At 45.5% G+C, this 15,542-nt stretch overlaps 1 protein-coding gene across 1 annotated transcript in view; it reads right to left on the minus strand.

Moving 5' to 3' along the window:
- Positions 1–15,176, minus strand: part of RAB4A (RAB4A, member RAS oncogene family) — a 43,411-nt gene extending 28,235 nt beyond the window's left edge. Inside the window, exon 1 of the mRNA XM_072970981.1 lies at positions 14,932–15,176. Within this exon, the coding sequence (XP_072827082.1) occupies positions 14,932–14,962 (31 nt within the window). The 5' untranslated portion in view covers positions 14,963–15,176. The remainder of the gene's footprint in view (positions 1–14,931) is intronic.
- Between the last annotated feature and the right edge of the window lie 366 nt (positions 15,177–15,542).

Genomic DNA, 15,542 nt, shown 5'->3' on the forward strand with positions numbered 1-15,542 from the left:
ACCACAGACTTAAAAGGTACAACATTAATATAAAACTTTAAGGAAAAATAGGAGATCTTCAGGACAAAGTAAAGAGGTCTGAGACTGGATTGGATGCTCCTCACCCCCAAAATCTATAAAAGGAAAAATTGATAAATTGGACTTCATCAAAATAGAAAACATTTGCTTTATAGAAAACTTTGTTAAGAGAAAAGACAAGCTACAGACTGAGTGAAAAATCTGCAAAATATCCAATGTAGGACTAGCATCTAGAATATATATAAATTAATTAAAAAAAAAACCTCTCAAAACACAGTAAAAAAAAATTAAACAACCCATTTCTAGAACTAATAAATGAATTCAACAAGGTAGCAGGATACAAGATTAACATACAGAAATCTGTTGCATTTCTTCACAATAATAATAAAATATCAGAAAGTTAAAAAACAAATCCCACTTAAAATTGCATCCAAAAAAAATACCGAGGTATAAACTTAACCAAAGAGGTGAAAGACCTATACACTGAAAAACACAAAACATTGAAAAGGAAACTGAAGGTGATAACAAGAAATGGAAAGATATCTCTTGCTCTTGGACTGGAAGAATTACTATTGTTAAAACGGCCATACTATCCAATCTACAGATTAATGCAATCTCTATCAAATTACCTAGGACATTTTTCACAGAACTAGAACAATAATCCTAAAATTTATATGGAACCACAAAAGATGCAGAATTGCCAAAGCAATCCTGAGGAAAAAGAATAAAGCTGGAGGCATGACCCTCCCAGACTTCAGACTATACTATAAAGCTATAGTAATCAAAAGAGCATGGTATTGGCACAAAAACAGACATATCGATCAGTGGACTAGAACAGAGAGCCCAGAAATAAACCTACAGTCAATCTATCTATGACAAGGGAGGCAAGAATATACAATGGAGAAAAGACAGTCTCTTGAACAAGTAGGGCTGGAAGAGCTGGACAGCTACAAGTAAATCAATGAAATTAGATGCCTTCCCACCACATACAAAAATAAACTCAGAATGGTTTGAAGACCTGCAAATGGCCAACAGGCACATGAAAAGATGCTCAGCATCACTGCTCATCAGGAAAATGCAAATCAAAACCACATGACATGACACCATAAATCTCCTAGAAGAGAACATAGATAAAACACTCTCTGACATAAATGACAGCAATATTCCCTTAGAGCAGTCTCCCCAGGCAGAGAAATAAAAACAAACAAATGGGACCTAATCAGTCTTAAAGCTTTTGCACAGCAAAGGAAACCATCAACAAAATGAAGAGACAACCTATGGAATGGGAGAAAATATTTGCAAATGATGTGAACAACAAGGGCTTAATTTCCAAAATGCACAAACAGCTCATACAACTCAATAACAAGAAAGTAAACAACATAATCAAAAATAGGCAGAAGACCTAAATAGACATTTCTCCAAAGAAGACACACAGATGGCCCACAGGCACACGAAAAGATGCTCAGCATCACTGCTCATCAGAAAAATGCAAATCAGAACCACCGTGAGGTACCACCTGACGCTGGTCAGAATGGCCGTCATCAAAAAAGTCTACAAATAATGAATGCTGGAGAGGGTGTGGAGAAAAGGGAACCCTCTTACACTGCTGGTAGGAATGTAAATTAGTGCAGCCACTATGGAGAAGAGTATGGAGGTTCCTCAAAAAACTAAAAATAGGGCTATGATATGATCCAACCATCCCAATCCTGGGCATATATCCAGGAAAGATGAAAAAAGCCTCTAATTTGAAAAGACATATGCATCCCAATGTTCACAGCAGCACTATTTACAAGAGCCCAGACATGGAAACAATGCAAGTGCCCATCAATAGATGACTGGATTAAGAAGATGTGCGACACACACACACACACAGACAGGAATATTACTCAGCCATAAAAAAGAATGAAATAATGCCACTGCAGCAACATAGAGAATATTAAGTCAGATGGAGAAAGACAAATATTATGTGATATCACTTATCTATGGAATCTAAAAAATTATATAATGAATGTATATACCAAACAGAAGCAGACTCACAGACATAGGAAACAAACTTATGTTTACCAAAGGGGAAACGGAGAGGGGGAGGGATAAATTAGGAGTATGGAATTAGTAGATATAAACTACTATATGTAAAATAGAAAAGCAACAAGGATTTACTGTAGAGCACAGGGAACTATATTCAGTATCATGTAATGACCTATACTGGAAAACAATCTGAAATATATATATAACTGAATCACTTTGCTATACAACTGAAACTAACAAAATATTGTAAATCAACTGTAATTCAACAAAAAAATTAATTACAAAATCAAACAACCCAAGTAGAAAATGGGCATAAGACATGCAGAGACATTTCACTGAAAAAGATAACACATGTGGCAAATGAGCATGTGAAAATATGTTTAAGATCGTTAGCCAACTAAAAAAAATGTTAGCCAATAAACTAGGGAAATGTAATTTAAAACCATAATGAGGTGTCACTACACACCTATCAGAAAGGCTAAAATAAAAAGTAGTGACAACACCAAATCCTGGCGAGGATGCACAGAAATTAGATCACTCCTACACTGCTGGTAGAAATATAACATGGTATAGCTAATCTGGAAAATTGACAGTTTCTCAAAAAAAACTAAACACGCAACCACCATGACTGAGCAACTGCACCCCTAGGCGTTTATCCCAGAAAACTGAAGACTTAACGATCACACAAAACCCTGCCCATGAATGTCTGCAGTAGCTTTATTTGTCATAGCCCCGAACTGCAAACCACCCAGATGTTCTGCAACAGGTGACTGGTTAAACAAATGAGTACGTTCATACCAAAGAATAATAATACTCGGCAATAAGTGAGTAGGGAGTGAACTGCTGATACAAGCAGTAAGCCGGATGGCTCTGCAGAGAATCACGCTGCGTGGAAAAGTCAGTCCTGAAAGATTACGCACTGCGTGAGGCCATTTACAGAACACTCCTGAAACAAAGGAATTACAGAAATGATGAACAGATCAGTGGTTGCCAGGGGCTAAGGAGGTGAGGGGAGCAGGGAGGAAGAGTATGTGTCTCCAAAAGGGCACAGGAGAGATCTTTGTGCTGACAGAAGTGATCTGTGTCAGTAGCCGGGGCAGCATCAGTATCCTGGTTGTGATGTCATGACAGTTCTGCAATGTGACCACTGGGGAAAACAGAGTAAAGGGTACATGAGATCTCTGTTCTTAAAACTGCCTGTGAATCCATGATGATCTCAGAAAGTTTTATAAAAATTAGAATAGGTGATTTTATCAGACAATGACTGTAAGTTTACTACACACATCCAAACAGAAAGGATTACCAAAGGATGTGCCTCAAGGGGGAAACGGTACCCAGAAGGAAGGAGCAGCAGGTGAGGCACCAGGCTGTGCATCCCGGTATTTTTCTGTCTGGAGATATCTGAGCTTGGTTGACACAAATAAAACCAAGCACCCCAGTGGGCAATCACATTCCCCGTAGGTGACAAGGATCCAACTTTATGAAGAGGTTCAGCTAAACTCCTCCTGTTGATGAGGGAATTTGGATTTCACAGCCCTCCTTGGAACCGAGAGCCAAGAGACGGATCTACAAAACCTGACGTTCTCTCCTCGGGGTGTGAGGCTTGCTGGTTTTTTACAGCAGTGAGGCTCTCACACACCACGCCCACATCTGTGATTCTGGTACAAAGTGCACCAGTGTTACTGACTTATTTTGTTTTTAAAATCTGTAGGATTTTTCTTTCTTTTTCTCTTTCCTTTCTTGAAGTTGAAATGACATACACATTGCACATCATGTATATATGTCACGTGTACAGTGCTTAACAGCTACAAAGTCTTCAGAGGAGCAGGTACACAGTCATACGACACAGCAATGAATGGAGGGCTGTGTAAGATACATTGCTAGGTTGTATAAGATAGTTTAAGTAAGAACTACTTAAACAATTGTATCTACTTTAATTGGATTTGATGTTGTTTCATTATAGCGGATGCTAATTTGCTCAAAATCACAAAGAAATTTTTTGCATCCCATTCGTGATAATTACATTCACCTGATGAGGGTGTCCTCGGAAGGAATGAAGCTTCAGGGCAGGGGAAAGAGCATATCCCCAAAATAGAAAATCTAAACCAGCTACACGCTACTAGGCTATTTTTAATTCTGCATGAGAAATGTTAAATGAGATCAAAGAAATGGTATCAAATAATTAGAAATCAGTCTTGGGCAAAAGTCAGCCATTCAGGAACACAGACAAAAATAAAGGTCTGGAAAAAATGGCTTCCACTGAAATAGCTAACACAAAGCCAAAGCATTAACTCCAAGGGAGAAACCTCACTTGAAACTTACTGACTTGTTTTCACACTCATTTCAAGCAACGCTGAGTTTCCCAGACCCCAGCCGAGTGGTGGCCCGTGCTAAAGTAAGACTGAGCTCCGAGCACAACGACAACCACTGACAGTGGGAACCCGGCCAGGAAGTGCGTGGAAGAGCACAGCATGTTTGCTCCACAACTGACGGTCAGCGATGACCTTCAGCCTTTAGGGAAGCTCCGTCCGAGGGAGTACACCAGATGACCTTTGCCTTCGTAGCTTCCCCCACAAGATTCCCAAAGGTCAGAGAGGGAGCAAAGGCAGATGGCCTTGACTGCAGGATTCATACCACGCAGTTCACTTCCTGGTAGAAACGGTGCGGGGACAGTGGAGCCGTCTGAGAAGGTTCCTTCGTTTCTGGCTTAGGGAAGCAGCTCCTTCGTGACACTGCTGACTGAGATAAGAAATCCTGAGGGTTCTGAGGACGTGTCCATTTTGTGACAAAATACCGCGTGCAGATCCAGAGAGATGAAAGATCAAACACCTGTGAGCCACGGGGGAGATCGGGAAGCAGTTGCTATAAGGGCTGGCTGTGAAGAGCGGCTAAGTTACAGAGGCTGCAAAGGCCCTGGGCGCACCCACTGGCGCCCCGAGTACAACCAGGTCCACGCGAGGGGGGCCGAAAGCGGTCAGCCCAAGAGCCGAGGAAGTGACACGCCGCAGATAAAAAGCACTGCCGACTCTCAGCGGGACCCTGGCTGTGATGGAAAGAGATGGGGCAGGAACGGAGGGTGTGGTGGGAACGGCCAGCAGACAGGAAGGTACCAGCAGAAAAAGAAAGGGATGCTTGGGTGCAGGAGTTTCTGAGACTTGAGACATGAGGTCTGAGGCGGAAGGTAGAGCTTAGTCTCAGAAACGAAGAGAGACCTCCTTTCTGATACTAGGCGGGACCCCGAGGGGTCCTCCCTGGTACAGATCGTTCTGTGTTCCCTGTTCTCTGTTTGTAGGAAATAGGCTTCATTCTGCCTCCTTCATCTTCCCTGAGTTCCAAAGGGCAGACTGAAACAGGAGCTAATCTGGGAAGGGAGGGAGTGCAGAGACAGAGGAGGAGCAGTGCAGCCTTGGGGCAGGGTCCCAGGTCCTCCTTAAGGCCCCACCCTCTCTGGCCCCCAACCCCTGCCTCTTGTTTATGGCTGGGCAGAATCTTTGGAGACGGTTTTTTGCAGAGGGCAGGGGAGACACTGGGTCCACCAGATTGCCAGCATGCTGATTCAAAGTAACTTTCTTTTTTGTTACCAAGGCTGTTGTCCCCAGGATCATACCCCTGCCCCTCCTCTGAATAGAAACCAGTTACTCTTATCTAAGTCTCAGGAAGCTGCTGCAAAGAGAATAAACAAGAACTGGTTAGAACCAGCTGAGCCCAAGATGGCGGAGCATCTGCCTTCCAGTGGAGCCTCAAGCACACTGCAGTGTATGAGCTGCTAAGCGACACACCCACCAGCGCCATGACAGCAACAGGAAAAGCCCATACAAGCACGGAAGACAGGGCGATTGGCTCCATCACACCCGGAAGGAAGACATGAGGACAGAAGCCTCCCATGAAAGTCCACATGGCCCAGCCTGGAGCTATCTCGACGGGCCATCTCGGCTGCCGGCTCCCCGCTCCAGTGCTTTCCTCTTCCCTGCTCCAACGTTTTCTTTCCTTTTCCTCTTCTGAAGCAATAAAGCAGTCATTCACTTTGCCCCTCTGCCTCTGCTGTGAGCCCTTTCACATCCGGCGGCAAGCACCCACACTTTGGTGGGTCTCTTCCTAATTTCAGGGTCCTTGTATCTGCTAACATTTCTTCTGAGACAACAGGAAAAGGGTTAAGGTTAAGTCTGGAGGTAAATACAGGTTGGAGAAGGGGAGGGGAGGAAGGGGCATGTCCTGGAGGTGAGACAAAAGGCTTGAAGAGATTAGTGAAAGTATAAAACAGCAGACGTGGAGAAAAAGTGAGATGGCCAGGATAGGAAAAAGGACTGCTAAGTATTACTGCATGCCTCAGAGACCAGGAATCACAGCGATCTCCATCTAAAGGGAGCTTTGTCTGCACAGCAGCAGGCAAGGCGGGCGGCTGGGAGGCCGGGGTCAGGATCTGCAGAGCGTGTGCAGCTGAAGGAGGAGGAAGAGGTGGACGGAGAGGCCGTGGGTGTCACACCTGGAGAGGGATCAGCTCATGGCCTGAAAAGGGGAGTGGGGGGCTCTTGTGGGGACGACATGGTGCCAAGTACTTAGTGTAGATTATTCTAACTTCCCCCTTTACCTAGAGATTAGCATTGTAATTCAGGCCAACACACGAATGGTTTCTCAATAAGGGAAGTTTTCCAGGTAAAATGGAAACAGAATAATAGGTAAATATCAGAAGAATCTTACTCGGAGATACTGATCTGAAAGCTCCTTTAGTCACATGAAATAACCCTGCTCTTAGGAAAATGTAACAAGGGAAAATTAACTTTATTACTCAATAATGCATATCGTAAGAAATACAGAGATGGGTCACTTTTAGCTCATGCTTTTACAGTTGTGACTAATTAAAGGAACTGGTTTTAATATCAATTTTACCAATAATGTTTGATCAGTCAACATCTAGACTAAGGTCTCTGGATTTTAATATTAAAAGGGAATCTAAAATAAGGGCTTCGTTCTCATACAGGTAGAGCATCCTAGTTTACATGCATATTCATGACAAAACTACTCAAGGTGCTAATTTATGAAAAGTGGGGAAAGAGCAATGGTCACCAAATAACCAGCTTCCATTTTCCCTCCAAAGCAGCATCGCGGTCAAAGCGGTTCTGTGAACGGCAGTCTTCAAAGCACCCAATGTTTTTTATCAGATTCACAAAAGACAGTAAGAACTAAGATCAAATGCAAGTATGCTGTGTCTGCAAGATAACAAGAGAGATTTCGATCTTTCCGAGATGACGAGGGCCTCTAACCGGTATGTGCCCGAGGCGGAGGCCTGCAGCTGGGCAGCGCTGACCACGTCCTCGCTGCAGGAGGGGCGGTGGGGAGGACCGCCAAAGTCCGTCACCTACTCCAGGAAGACCACCAGCTGGTGCCGACACGTTCAAACCGCAGTGCGGCCGACATTTTTGGAGACTAGAGGAGATGCTATTGCAGTAGAAGTTGTCTGCCCAACAGTCATTCTCCCAAGGGGCCGAAGTAATCTAGGGGGACATGACCCCCAGCGTTCTGGGACAGGTGCTGGTTACTGTAAACCAATTATGGTCATTCCCAGCCCCCTCCTCCCTGGATCAGAAAGAAACACAGGATCGGCCTAATCAGTGTGAGGCATTCTCCTGGCCTGTAACTGCTCCGGGGCGGGCATCTGACCTAACATGGCCCAAACAGACAGGGAGGATGGACTGTATTTCATAAACAAGGAAGGGCACCCAGCTGACAAACAGTAGCTGTTTTATGACTCGGAGAGGGTGAGGGATGAGGCTAATACTGCCAGAGGAGAGAGGTGCGAAGACTTTAGGTTCCTGCTGGCACAGCTGAGCTTCTGAACCAGCGAGCCCTGGAACCTCGTCTACAGCTATCCCCTATGATGGGAGGAATTTAAAAAATTGGGGGGTCGGAGGTAATTAGGTTTACTTATTTATTCATTTTTGGAGAGGGTACTGGGGATTGAACCCAGGACCTTGTGCACGCCTAGCATGTGCTCACCACTGAGCTCTGCCCTCCCCCCACAGCATTTTGAGCTGGGTTTTCTGTCACTTGCAGCTGGAAACCCTCCACCTGATAAAATGATCGCAAGAACTAACCATGTATTATCTATCAAACAGAAATCTCCTTTAAGCATAATTTAAAAAATATTTTATTTTTGGTCACGTAGAGTCAGTTTATAATCAGAAGATGGTTTAGTAAACATGGATTTAGAACTAGAAGAGCTCATTCAACAAATATTTACTTAATAACTACCAACTGCTGGGCTTCTGAATGTTTGGTGAGCAGATTCAGGTCGCCTGATGTCTGCCCCCAGGGCAGGGCACTCAGCTCCCCAAAGTGCCTGATGGGCACACCTGCCTCCGGGCTCTCGTACCCCCAGACCGACCAGCTTCCACCAACCAGCTCTCTTGGGAGGTACAGAGCTACATTCAACCAGGCAGCGGTCAAGGGCTGCAGCACCAGGAGTGGAGCAAAGGCACCTCTGCCCTGCGCTGGGGGCTGGTCTCAGATGTGACTTCTCAGAGGGCCGTCCATTCTCATAAAGGACACTCATGTGACCGCTTTAGTTCAGACAACGTGGTCTGTGAAGAGGTGTTCATTAGATTTGCATTTATATAACACACAATATAAAAACTGTTCGACTTCTACCATAAAGACAAGAATTAAAGTACATCCTCAAGTTGGGTGTCCTTTTCATCCTGGCTTTTTGCTTCATATTCTGTAACTGAGAGGATAATACACCCCCTCCCAAGCAGAATCAGACCAAAGGCTCGCCCAGCACTCCCTGATGGCTGTGGTCGGGAACGGGTCGGGAAGCCACGTGAGCGGTCCCCTGCTTTCAAAGAGCTTGCGGTCTAGTCTTGAAAGAGATATGCTTTGTCACAATGGGGAGTTGACTGAAGTGCAGATCAGATCTGCCAAGTCCCTGCAGCAAAGATGGGGTGTTTATTTTATGAGGACTCTGGTAATAACCAGTGTAAGCAAGTGAACCAAAGCCACAGTACTGTAACTGAGTGAGCACATCTTAGTAATATTCTTAATTACATAATAATATTTTTAATTACAACAAAAGAGGGAGAGAGGCTGTGTTTTTAAGTCCCCAGTTTCTTTTCTGGAAGATTAAACATTCATATTTGAAAAATGATAAACCTCCCTCTAAAATATACCCTCTTTTTAATTTTCATTTTTTATTAAAGTACAGTCAATTACTGTGTGTCAGTTTCTGGTGTGCAGCACTATGTCCCAGTCTTGCATACACATACATATATTCGTTTTCATATTTTTTTTTTGGTAGGGAGTGGTAATTAGGTTTATTTATTTATTTATTTATTTTGAGGATTGACTGGAGATTGAACCCAGGACCTTGTGCATGCTAAAGCAGGCGTTCTACCATTTGAGCTATATCCTCCCCCACCTCATCCTCTTATTCATAATTTATTAGCACTTTATGAATAGTATCCTCCCTCATATCTAACTATCATCAGCTGCTTTTTAAGACTTCTTAAATGCCAGAAACACAGCCCATGAGAAAGAAAGTATTAAAAGACAAAGATCACTAAGTGTTGTCATACAAGCATTCACCAATCTGAGTCGAGGAGGGTTGCATTTGGCTGTGGCAGAATAACAAAGGACGAGTCCTCCACGTATCATATCGGCACTATCAGGGATTTATTTATATTGGCCAAATCTCTCTCAGCATGAACTTATGTTTGCTTAGAAAGCTTAGCAGGGATTACAAGGGAAGGTGATTTGCAGACAGCGTTAATTTGACTGACGTGTTGTGTTGCAGTGTGCTACCCTTTACATCTGCCTTACTTTATCCAGCGTTTAAATGATAATACCCTGCACGTCATTCTAGCTTTTGATCCATATTCACAGCTGCAGAGAAGCAGAAGTCAAGTGTTCTTCAGACAAATGGAATTCAGTCTGTTCCCAAGATTAGGCTGGCAGAGAAAGCAGTGACGTCCAAAGACAAGTTACAGGATGCAGAAGAGTCAAAGGTTTTCCCTCAAATTATTTTTACTGGCAAATATTCTAATGGAGTTATTAGGAATGGGGAATAAACCCTAATTACATCAGTCTGACTGATCTCTAGAGGATGGTTTAAGAGAAGAAAGGAGAGAAACAGCAGCAGCTCCCTTCTCACTCCAAAGAAATATTCAGAGTAAAGGTATGATATCTCTTATATGTGGAATCTTTAAAAAAAAATGACACAAATGAACCTATTTACAAACCAGAAACAGACTCACAGACGTAGAAAACAGACTACGGTCACCAAAGGGGAAAAGGGAGGGGAGGAGGCATAAATTGGGAGTTTGGGATTAACATACACACACTACTATACGTAAAATAGACAAACAACAAGGCCCTACCATACAGCACAGGGAACTGTAGTCAATGTCTTGTAATAACCTATCATGGGAAAGAATCTGAGGGAGTATATATATGTGTATAAATGAATCACTTTGTTGTACATTTGAAACTAACACAACATTGTAAATCAACTATACTTCACTGAAAAAGAGATCCTCTCTCAGGCGATGGGCGCGCGAGAACAACGGGAGACCAGGAAGCAGCGGTGGGCAGCCAGCTCGGTTTGGGACATGTACCAGGATGCCCCTGGGCCACCCAAAAGGAACAGTGAGGGAGCTGAAGACAAGATCCTTATCCTGAGGGACTGACGCGACTAACATACTTAGGAGACTTCAGAGAAAGGCAAGTGACAGGCAAGGACTGGAAGGCTTTGTAGTTCAAATGATCAAGAGAAATGATCATAAACTTTTGATTTTCCAAAGAACGATGTTTTCCCAGTTCTATGGCATGGAGGCATTAATATAGTATAGTGTCTTTCTTGTTGTTGCTGTTGTTTCGTTGTTGTTTATTTGTTTTTGGAGGCGGAGGTAACTGGGTTTTGCTTATTTATTTAGAGGAGGGACTAGGGATTGAGCCCAGGACCTCGTGTGTGCTGAGCATGCGCGCTACCACTGAGCTGCATCCTCCCCCCATGTATAGCGTCTCGAATGCAATCGCGGTCCCTGGAACAACAGCACCCGCATGGCCTGGGAGCTGGTCGGGTGCGGAGCCGACCATGCTGAACCGGAATCGGCACGCCAGGGTGCTCAGGGCACAGTCACTGGAGAACCACAGTTGTAGTGTTCCCCAAACTTTGGTCCTTGTTTCACCAATTTTCAATGAATGGGAAAAAGATGAGTATAATCATTTAAAACGACACATTCATTCAACCCAGAGAAATGTCCTTTATCCTGATATGGTATGCTTCATTTGCTGATGTTTTTTACATGCCCTGTCCAAAGAAATAAAGCAATGGCACTTTAGGTGACTCCCTAACAGCAAGGTATTTTACACTTTATTGGAACCAGGTGACTCTGAAGATGTCATCTCCTTTGCCTAGAATACCCTCCTCACTCCACCTTGCCTTATCAAGCCTCCATTTCTCCCTGAATCATATTTCGACTACAGAAGCTTACATATTAGTTTCCTATGACTGCTGTAACAATATACCACAAACCGGGTGGCTTAAAAAAGAAATTTATTGTCTCAACGGATCTAGGCTAGAAGTCCAAAGTCAAGGTGTCAGCAGGGCCATGTTCTCTGAAGACTCCAGGGAAGGACCCCTCCTTGCCTCTTCCTAGCTTCTGGCGGCTGTCAGTCATCCTTGGTGACCCCTGGCTTGCAGCTACGTTACTTCAACCTCAGCCTGTCTTCACATTTCACTTTCCCTGCATGTGTCTAAGTCCAAATATCTCTCATCTTATAAGGATCCCACTGAATGAGAGCTCACCCTAATCCAATATGACCTCATCTTAACGTGATTACATCTGTAAAGACCCTATTTCCAAATAAGGTCACATCCACAGGTTACGTGGGGTTAGACCTGAACGTACCTTTCGGAGGACACAACTCAACTCACAGCAGCCTACAGTGATACATTTTTAAAAGAAAATATCCTGATAGTTCTCAAAATGATGTGGTAAGTGCTATGATACTTTCAAAATAAAGCACAAAATAAAAATATTAAGAGTATATTGTAATAAAAGCTACAATTTGTGTTCTTACTTCATAAACTGCTATCACTGTAGAAGGCATCAATTCCAATGGGCACAGAGATTTGTCTTAGATTTTTCCTCACTCTTCAACTGCCAGCATCTTCTACATCACTTATACTTTTTAGCTCTTTTCTGAATGTCCCTGCTTGCTATCACCTACTTGATTTGTTAGTTTCCTCTCTCACATTTTGGAATCACAAATTCTTTAGGGCCAATCTGTGATCTCCCAAGTCTCAGATGGCTGGAGCCCCTCGGGGAGCCCCAAGCCATTCTAACTGGCCGGGTCTTTGAGAAAGTTCTGAATCTAACAAGATTGGGAAACACTGTTTCAGTTTAGGGATATTCGGACTGACGATTTTCAATCAGGAACCTATGTGTTCAAGATTTCACTTTTTGTATTACAATATTATATAAAGTATTACATAACATATAGTATTCACGTGGCTCACGGTTTCAGAGCAGCAAAATGTGGAACACTAATCAGTCAATGGAAGGTGAAATACTGCTTTAATATGCTGAAAAGCAGTGTTGATCCAGCACGTTACAGTACTGTCAACATTGGTTCTTTATTTTTCATCATATCCCTGTCAAGCTACAGAGACTCCTTTTCCGGAAGAGAGAACATAAGCACAGGGCACAAAGGAGTTTAAAGATTAGGCAAACATTCCTTCACCAGCTACTAACAGGCACACGCCCAGGAGGAGGGAACTGGACTTTTACTTTGTGGAAACAATGTTGTGCAAATGTGTCAATGGTAAGTGAAGGTGACAGCTTAGGACTTGGTTTGGGGTGACTTATTTTGGGTTGGCATTTTCAAAGTACCACACTTGCTCTTTCTAAAAGTAGTTTTTTTTTTTTTTTTACTAATTCTGTTTAATTTCCTCTATTAGAGGAAAGGATTAAATTCAGTTAGTAAAAAGTAAAAATATATTTGGAAGGTACCATGAAATAAGCATACTAAAGGCCAAAGTCTGATGAACAGAATTGAATCAGTCAATCCATGATGCTCCGTGAACTCCATCTGAAGTGGAGATGCCATATTACATCAAGGCTATCGTTTCATATAAGACAAAAGAAACAAAAGCTCTGTTTTCCAGTCCTTCTCACTAATTTAGAAACCCTGCTTGGTTTCTTTCCTTCCTTCCTTCCTTCCCTCCCTCCCTCCCTCCTTCCTTCCTTCCAAAAAATGGTGGGGGAGGAGGAGGTAAGTAGGTCTATCTATTTATTTATCATTATTTTTGCTGGAGGGACTGGGGATTGAACCCAGGACCTCGTGCATGCTAAGTATGTGCCCTACCACTGAGCTCTACCTCCCCAGCCCCAAGGCTTGGTTTCTTACTTGAACTTTCCACCCCTCCCTGTGCTCCTGATCCGGGTCAAAGGGAAAAAAAAAAAAAAAAAAGCATGGGGTAAGGAGCTATTGAAAATAAAGAAAAAGCAAAAGCAGAGTGAAAATCTGCTGGAGAAATGGGTTTTCTTTACAAAATCTGACTGTGGTCTCCACAGAGAGAGAGCACGTGGATGCGACCCGCTAGAGCATTAGCTCTGACAGCCCTGACGCTTACAGGCCAGGGACTTTCTGTAGGGTTTCCTAAGCCTTCCAGGAACAGGTGTCCTGCTCCCAGTGTCACCAAGAGGCAGGTACCAGACCCAGGAATGGCTGAAGGTGGAGTAAATGCGCCCCTGAGGAGAAGGACCCTCTCCCAGGGGCTGTGGGTCTAAACCACACTCCCCTTCCAAGAAAGGAACTCTGAACTCCTCAGGGCCTGGGCAGGTGCCGACTGGTTAATGCCTCCCCAGGCCAGGTCTGGGTCAGGTTTCTTTCCAACATACCTTCAGAGACCACATTCCTTCAGAACTCTGCCTGGGTTTTTAATCAGTCATTACTGTCGTAATTGGATTAACACTGTATCCCCCACCGGACTGTAAGCTCCCTGAGTCCATCCAGAGCAGTGCCTGTCGTGCACCCCGACCTGTCGGAGCACCACGCCGGCCCAGAAAGCCATTCACACCTCTCTGTTGACCGGCAAGGAGCAGCACGCCAGGACAAACGGAGGAGACATGACTGATATGACAAGAAGTACACAGTTTTGAACTTGAGCCTCCCCTTGGGACTGGAAAAGTCCAAATCAGACCTAATCAGAGACTGCACACATCTGAAAGGGTGATTCCAGACTGGCAAACACCTCCTCCACCCTGAGACAGAGCAGAGGTGTACTGTATTGTTTATTTATTTATTTTTTTACCATGTAGGACTAAAACAAAAACAAAACACACAGTTTATGAATTGGGGAGGCTTTTTCGTTTATTCAAAAAAAAAATCTCTGTGGAGCACCTCCCGGTGTGGGTGCTACAGAGGAAGCAAAGGTTAAGCAGCCCGGGCTTTGCGTCCCAGGTGTTTATGATCTTAAAAAGCCACGTTTGAAAACAGCCATAGTACAACGTGGAAAGGTCTCCAAAGGAAGAAATGGGTTAAGCCGCCTATCGATAACTGCTCGTCTGTAATCCCAGTGCAAAGAACAGAATTCCAAACTGCAACAGTCGAGGAGCACACTGAAATGCAGGCGTCGCCCTAAGTCCTTCACATCCCTCGCTGGGGACAATATCGCAGATGAAAGTCGAATTGGCTTCCCAAGCCCTGAGCTACTGAAATCAGACTAAGAAAGGAAAACCGCACGGGCGTAAAGAAAATGCAAGAGGAAACTTGGAGCAGCAGATCACGCACACGGGCTACACAGAGCGCGGCCCGCGCCCCCCGCCCCGCCCGCGCCCCGCGCCCCAGCCCTCCGGCCCCGGCCCCGGCCCCCGCCCGGCCTCGTACCGTAGGTCTCGGACATGGCCGTCTGCGACATCTTGGGAGCGGCACCGCCTCTCGCCGGCTCACCGGCTGCAGCTGTGGCCGGGCCGGCGGCAGGGGAGGCCGGGGTCGTCCGCCGCGCCTCGGTGCGGAACGGCGAGGGGCAGGGGACCCGAGGAGCGAGGGGCCCGCGGTCCCCACGGCAACTGCCGGCCACCCCGCGGCTGCGGCCCTGCCGGACTGCCGGCTCCGCGCAGGCGCACGGCCGCCACCCCCCCGCCGGTCAGGACGCGGGGGAGGGGGAGGGGGAGGAGCGGCGGCGAGGAGGGGGCCCGAGGCCCGGCCCCCGCCGGTGGTCGCGCTTGCGCGCTGGGGCCGGGCGGGTCGGACCAGGGGGCGCAGGGACGCCCGAGCGGGCGCGCGAGGGGGGCGGGGCGGGGTGCGGGCGGGTGCGGAGACCCGGGCGGGCGGAGGGGTGCGGCTGGCCCAGCCCGGGCTGCAGGGCCGGGGAGGGGCGGGCGGTCCAAAGGCTGGCGGGTGACGGAGGGCTGGGGCAGCGGGGTCCAGCTCTCGGGCACAGGAGGCCAAGTGCCTGCACTGGGGAGGAAGACAGTCCTTTGCCAAGTTGGCCCGAC

The sequence above is a fragment of the Vicugna pacos genome, chromosome 11 (genome assembly GCF_048564905.1).
Source record: "Vicugna pacos chromosome 11, VicPac4, whole genome shotgun sequence".
Lineage (NCBI taxonomy): Eukaryota > Metazoa > Chordata > Mammalia > Artiodactyla > Camelidae > Vicugna > Vicugna pacos.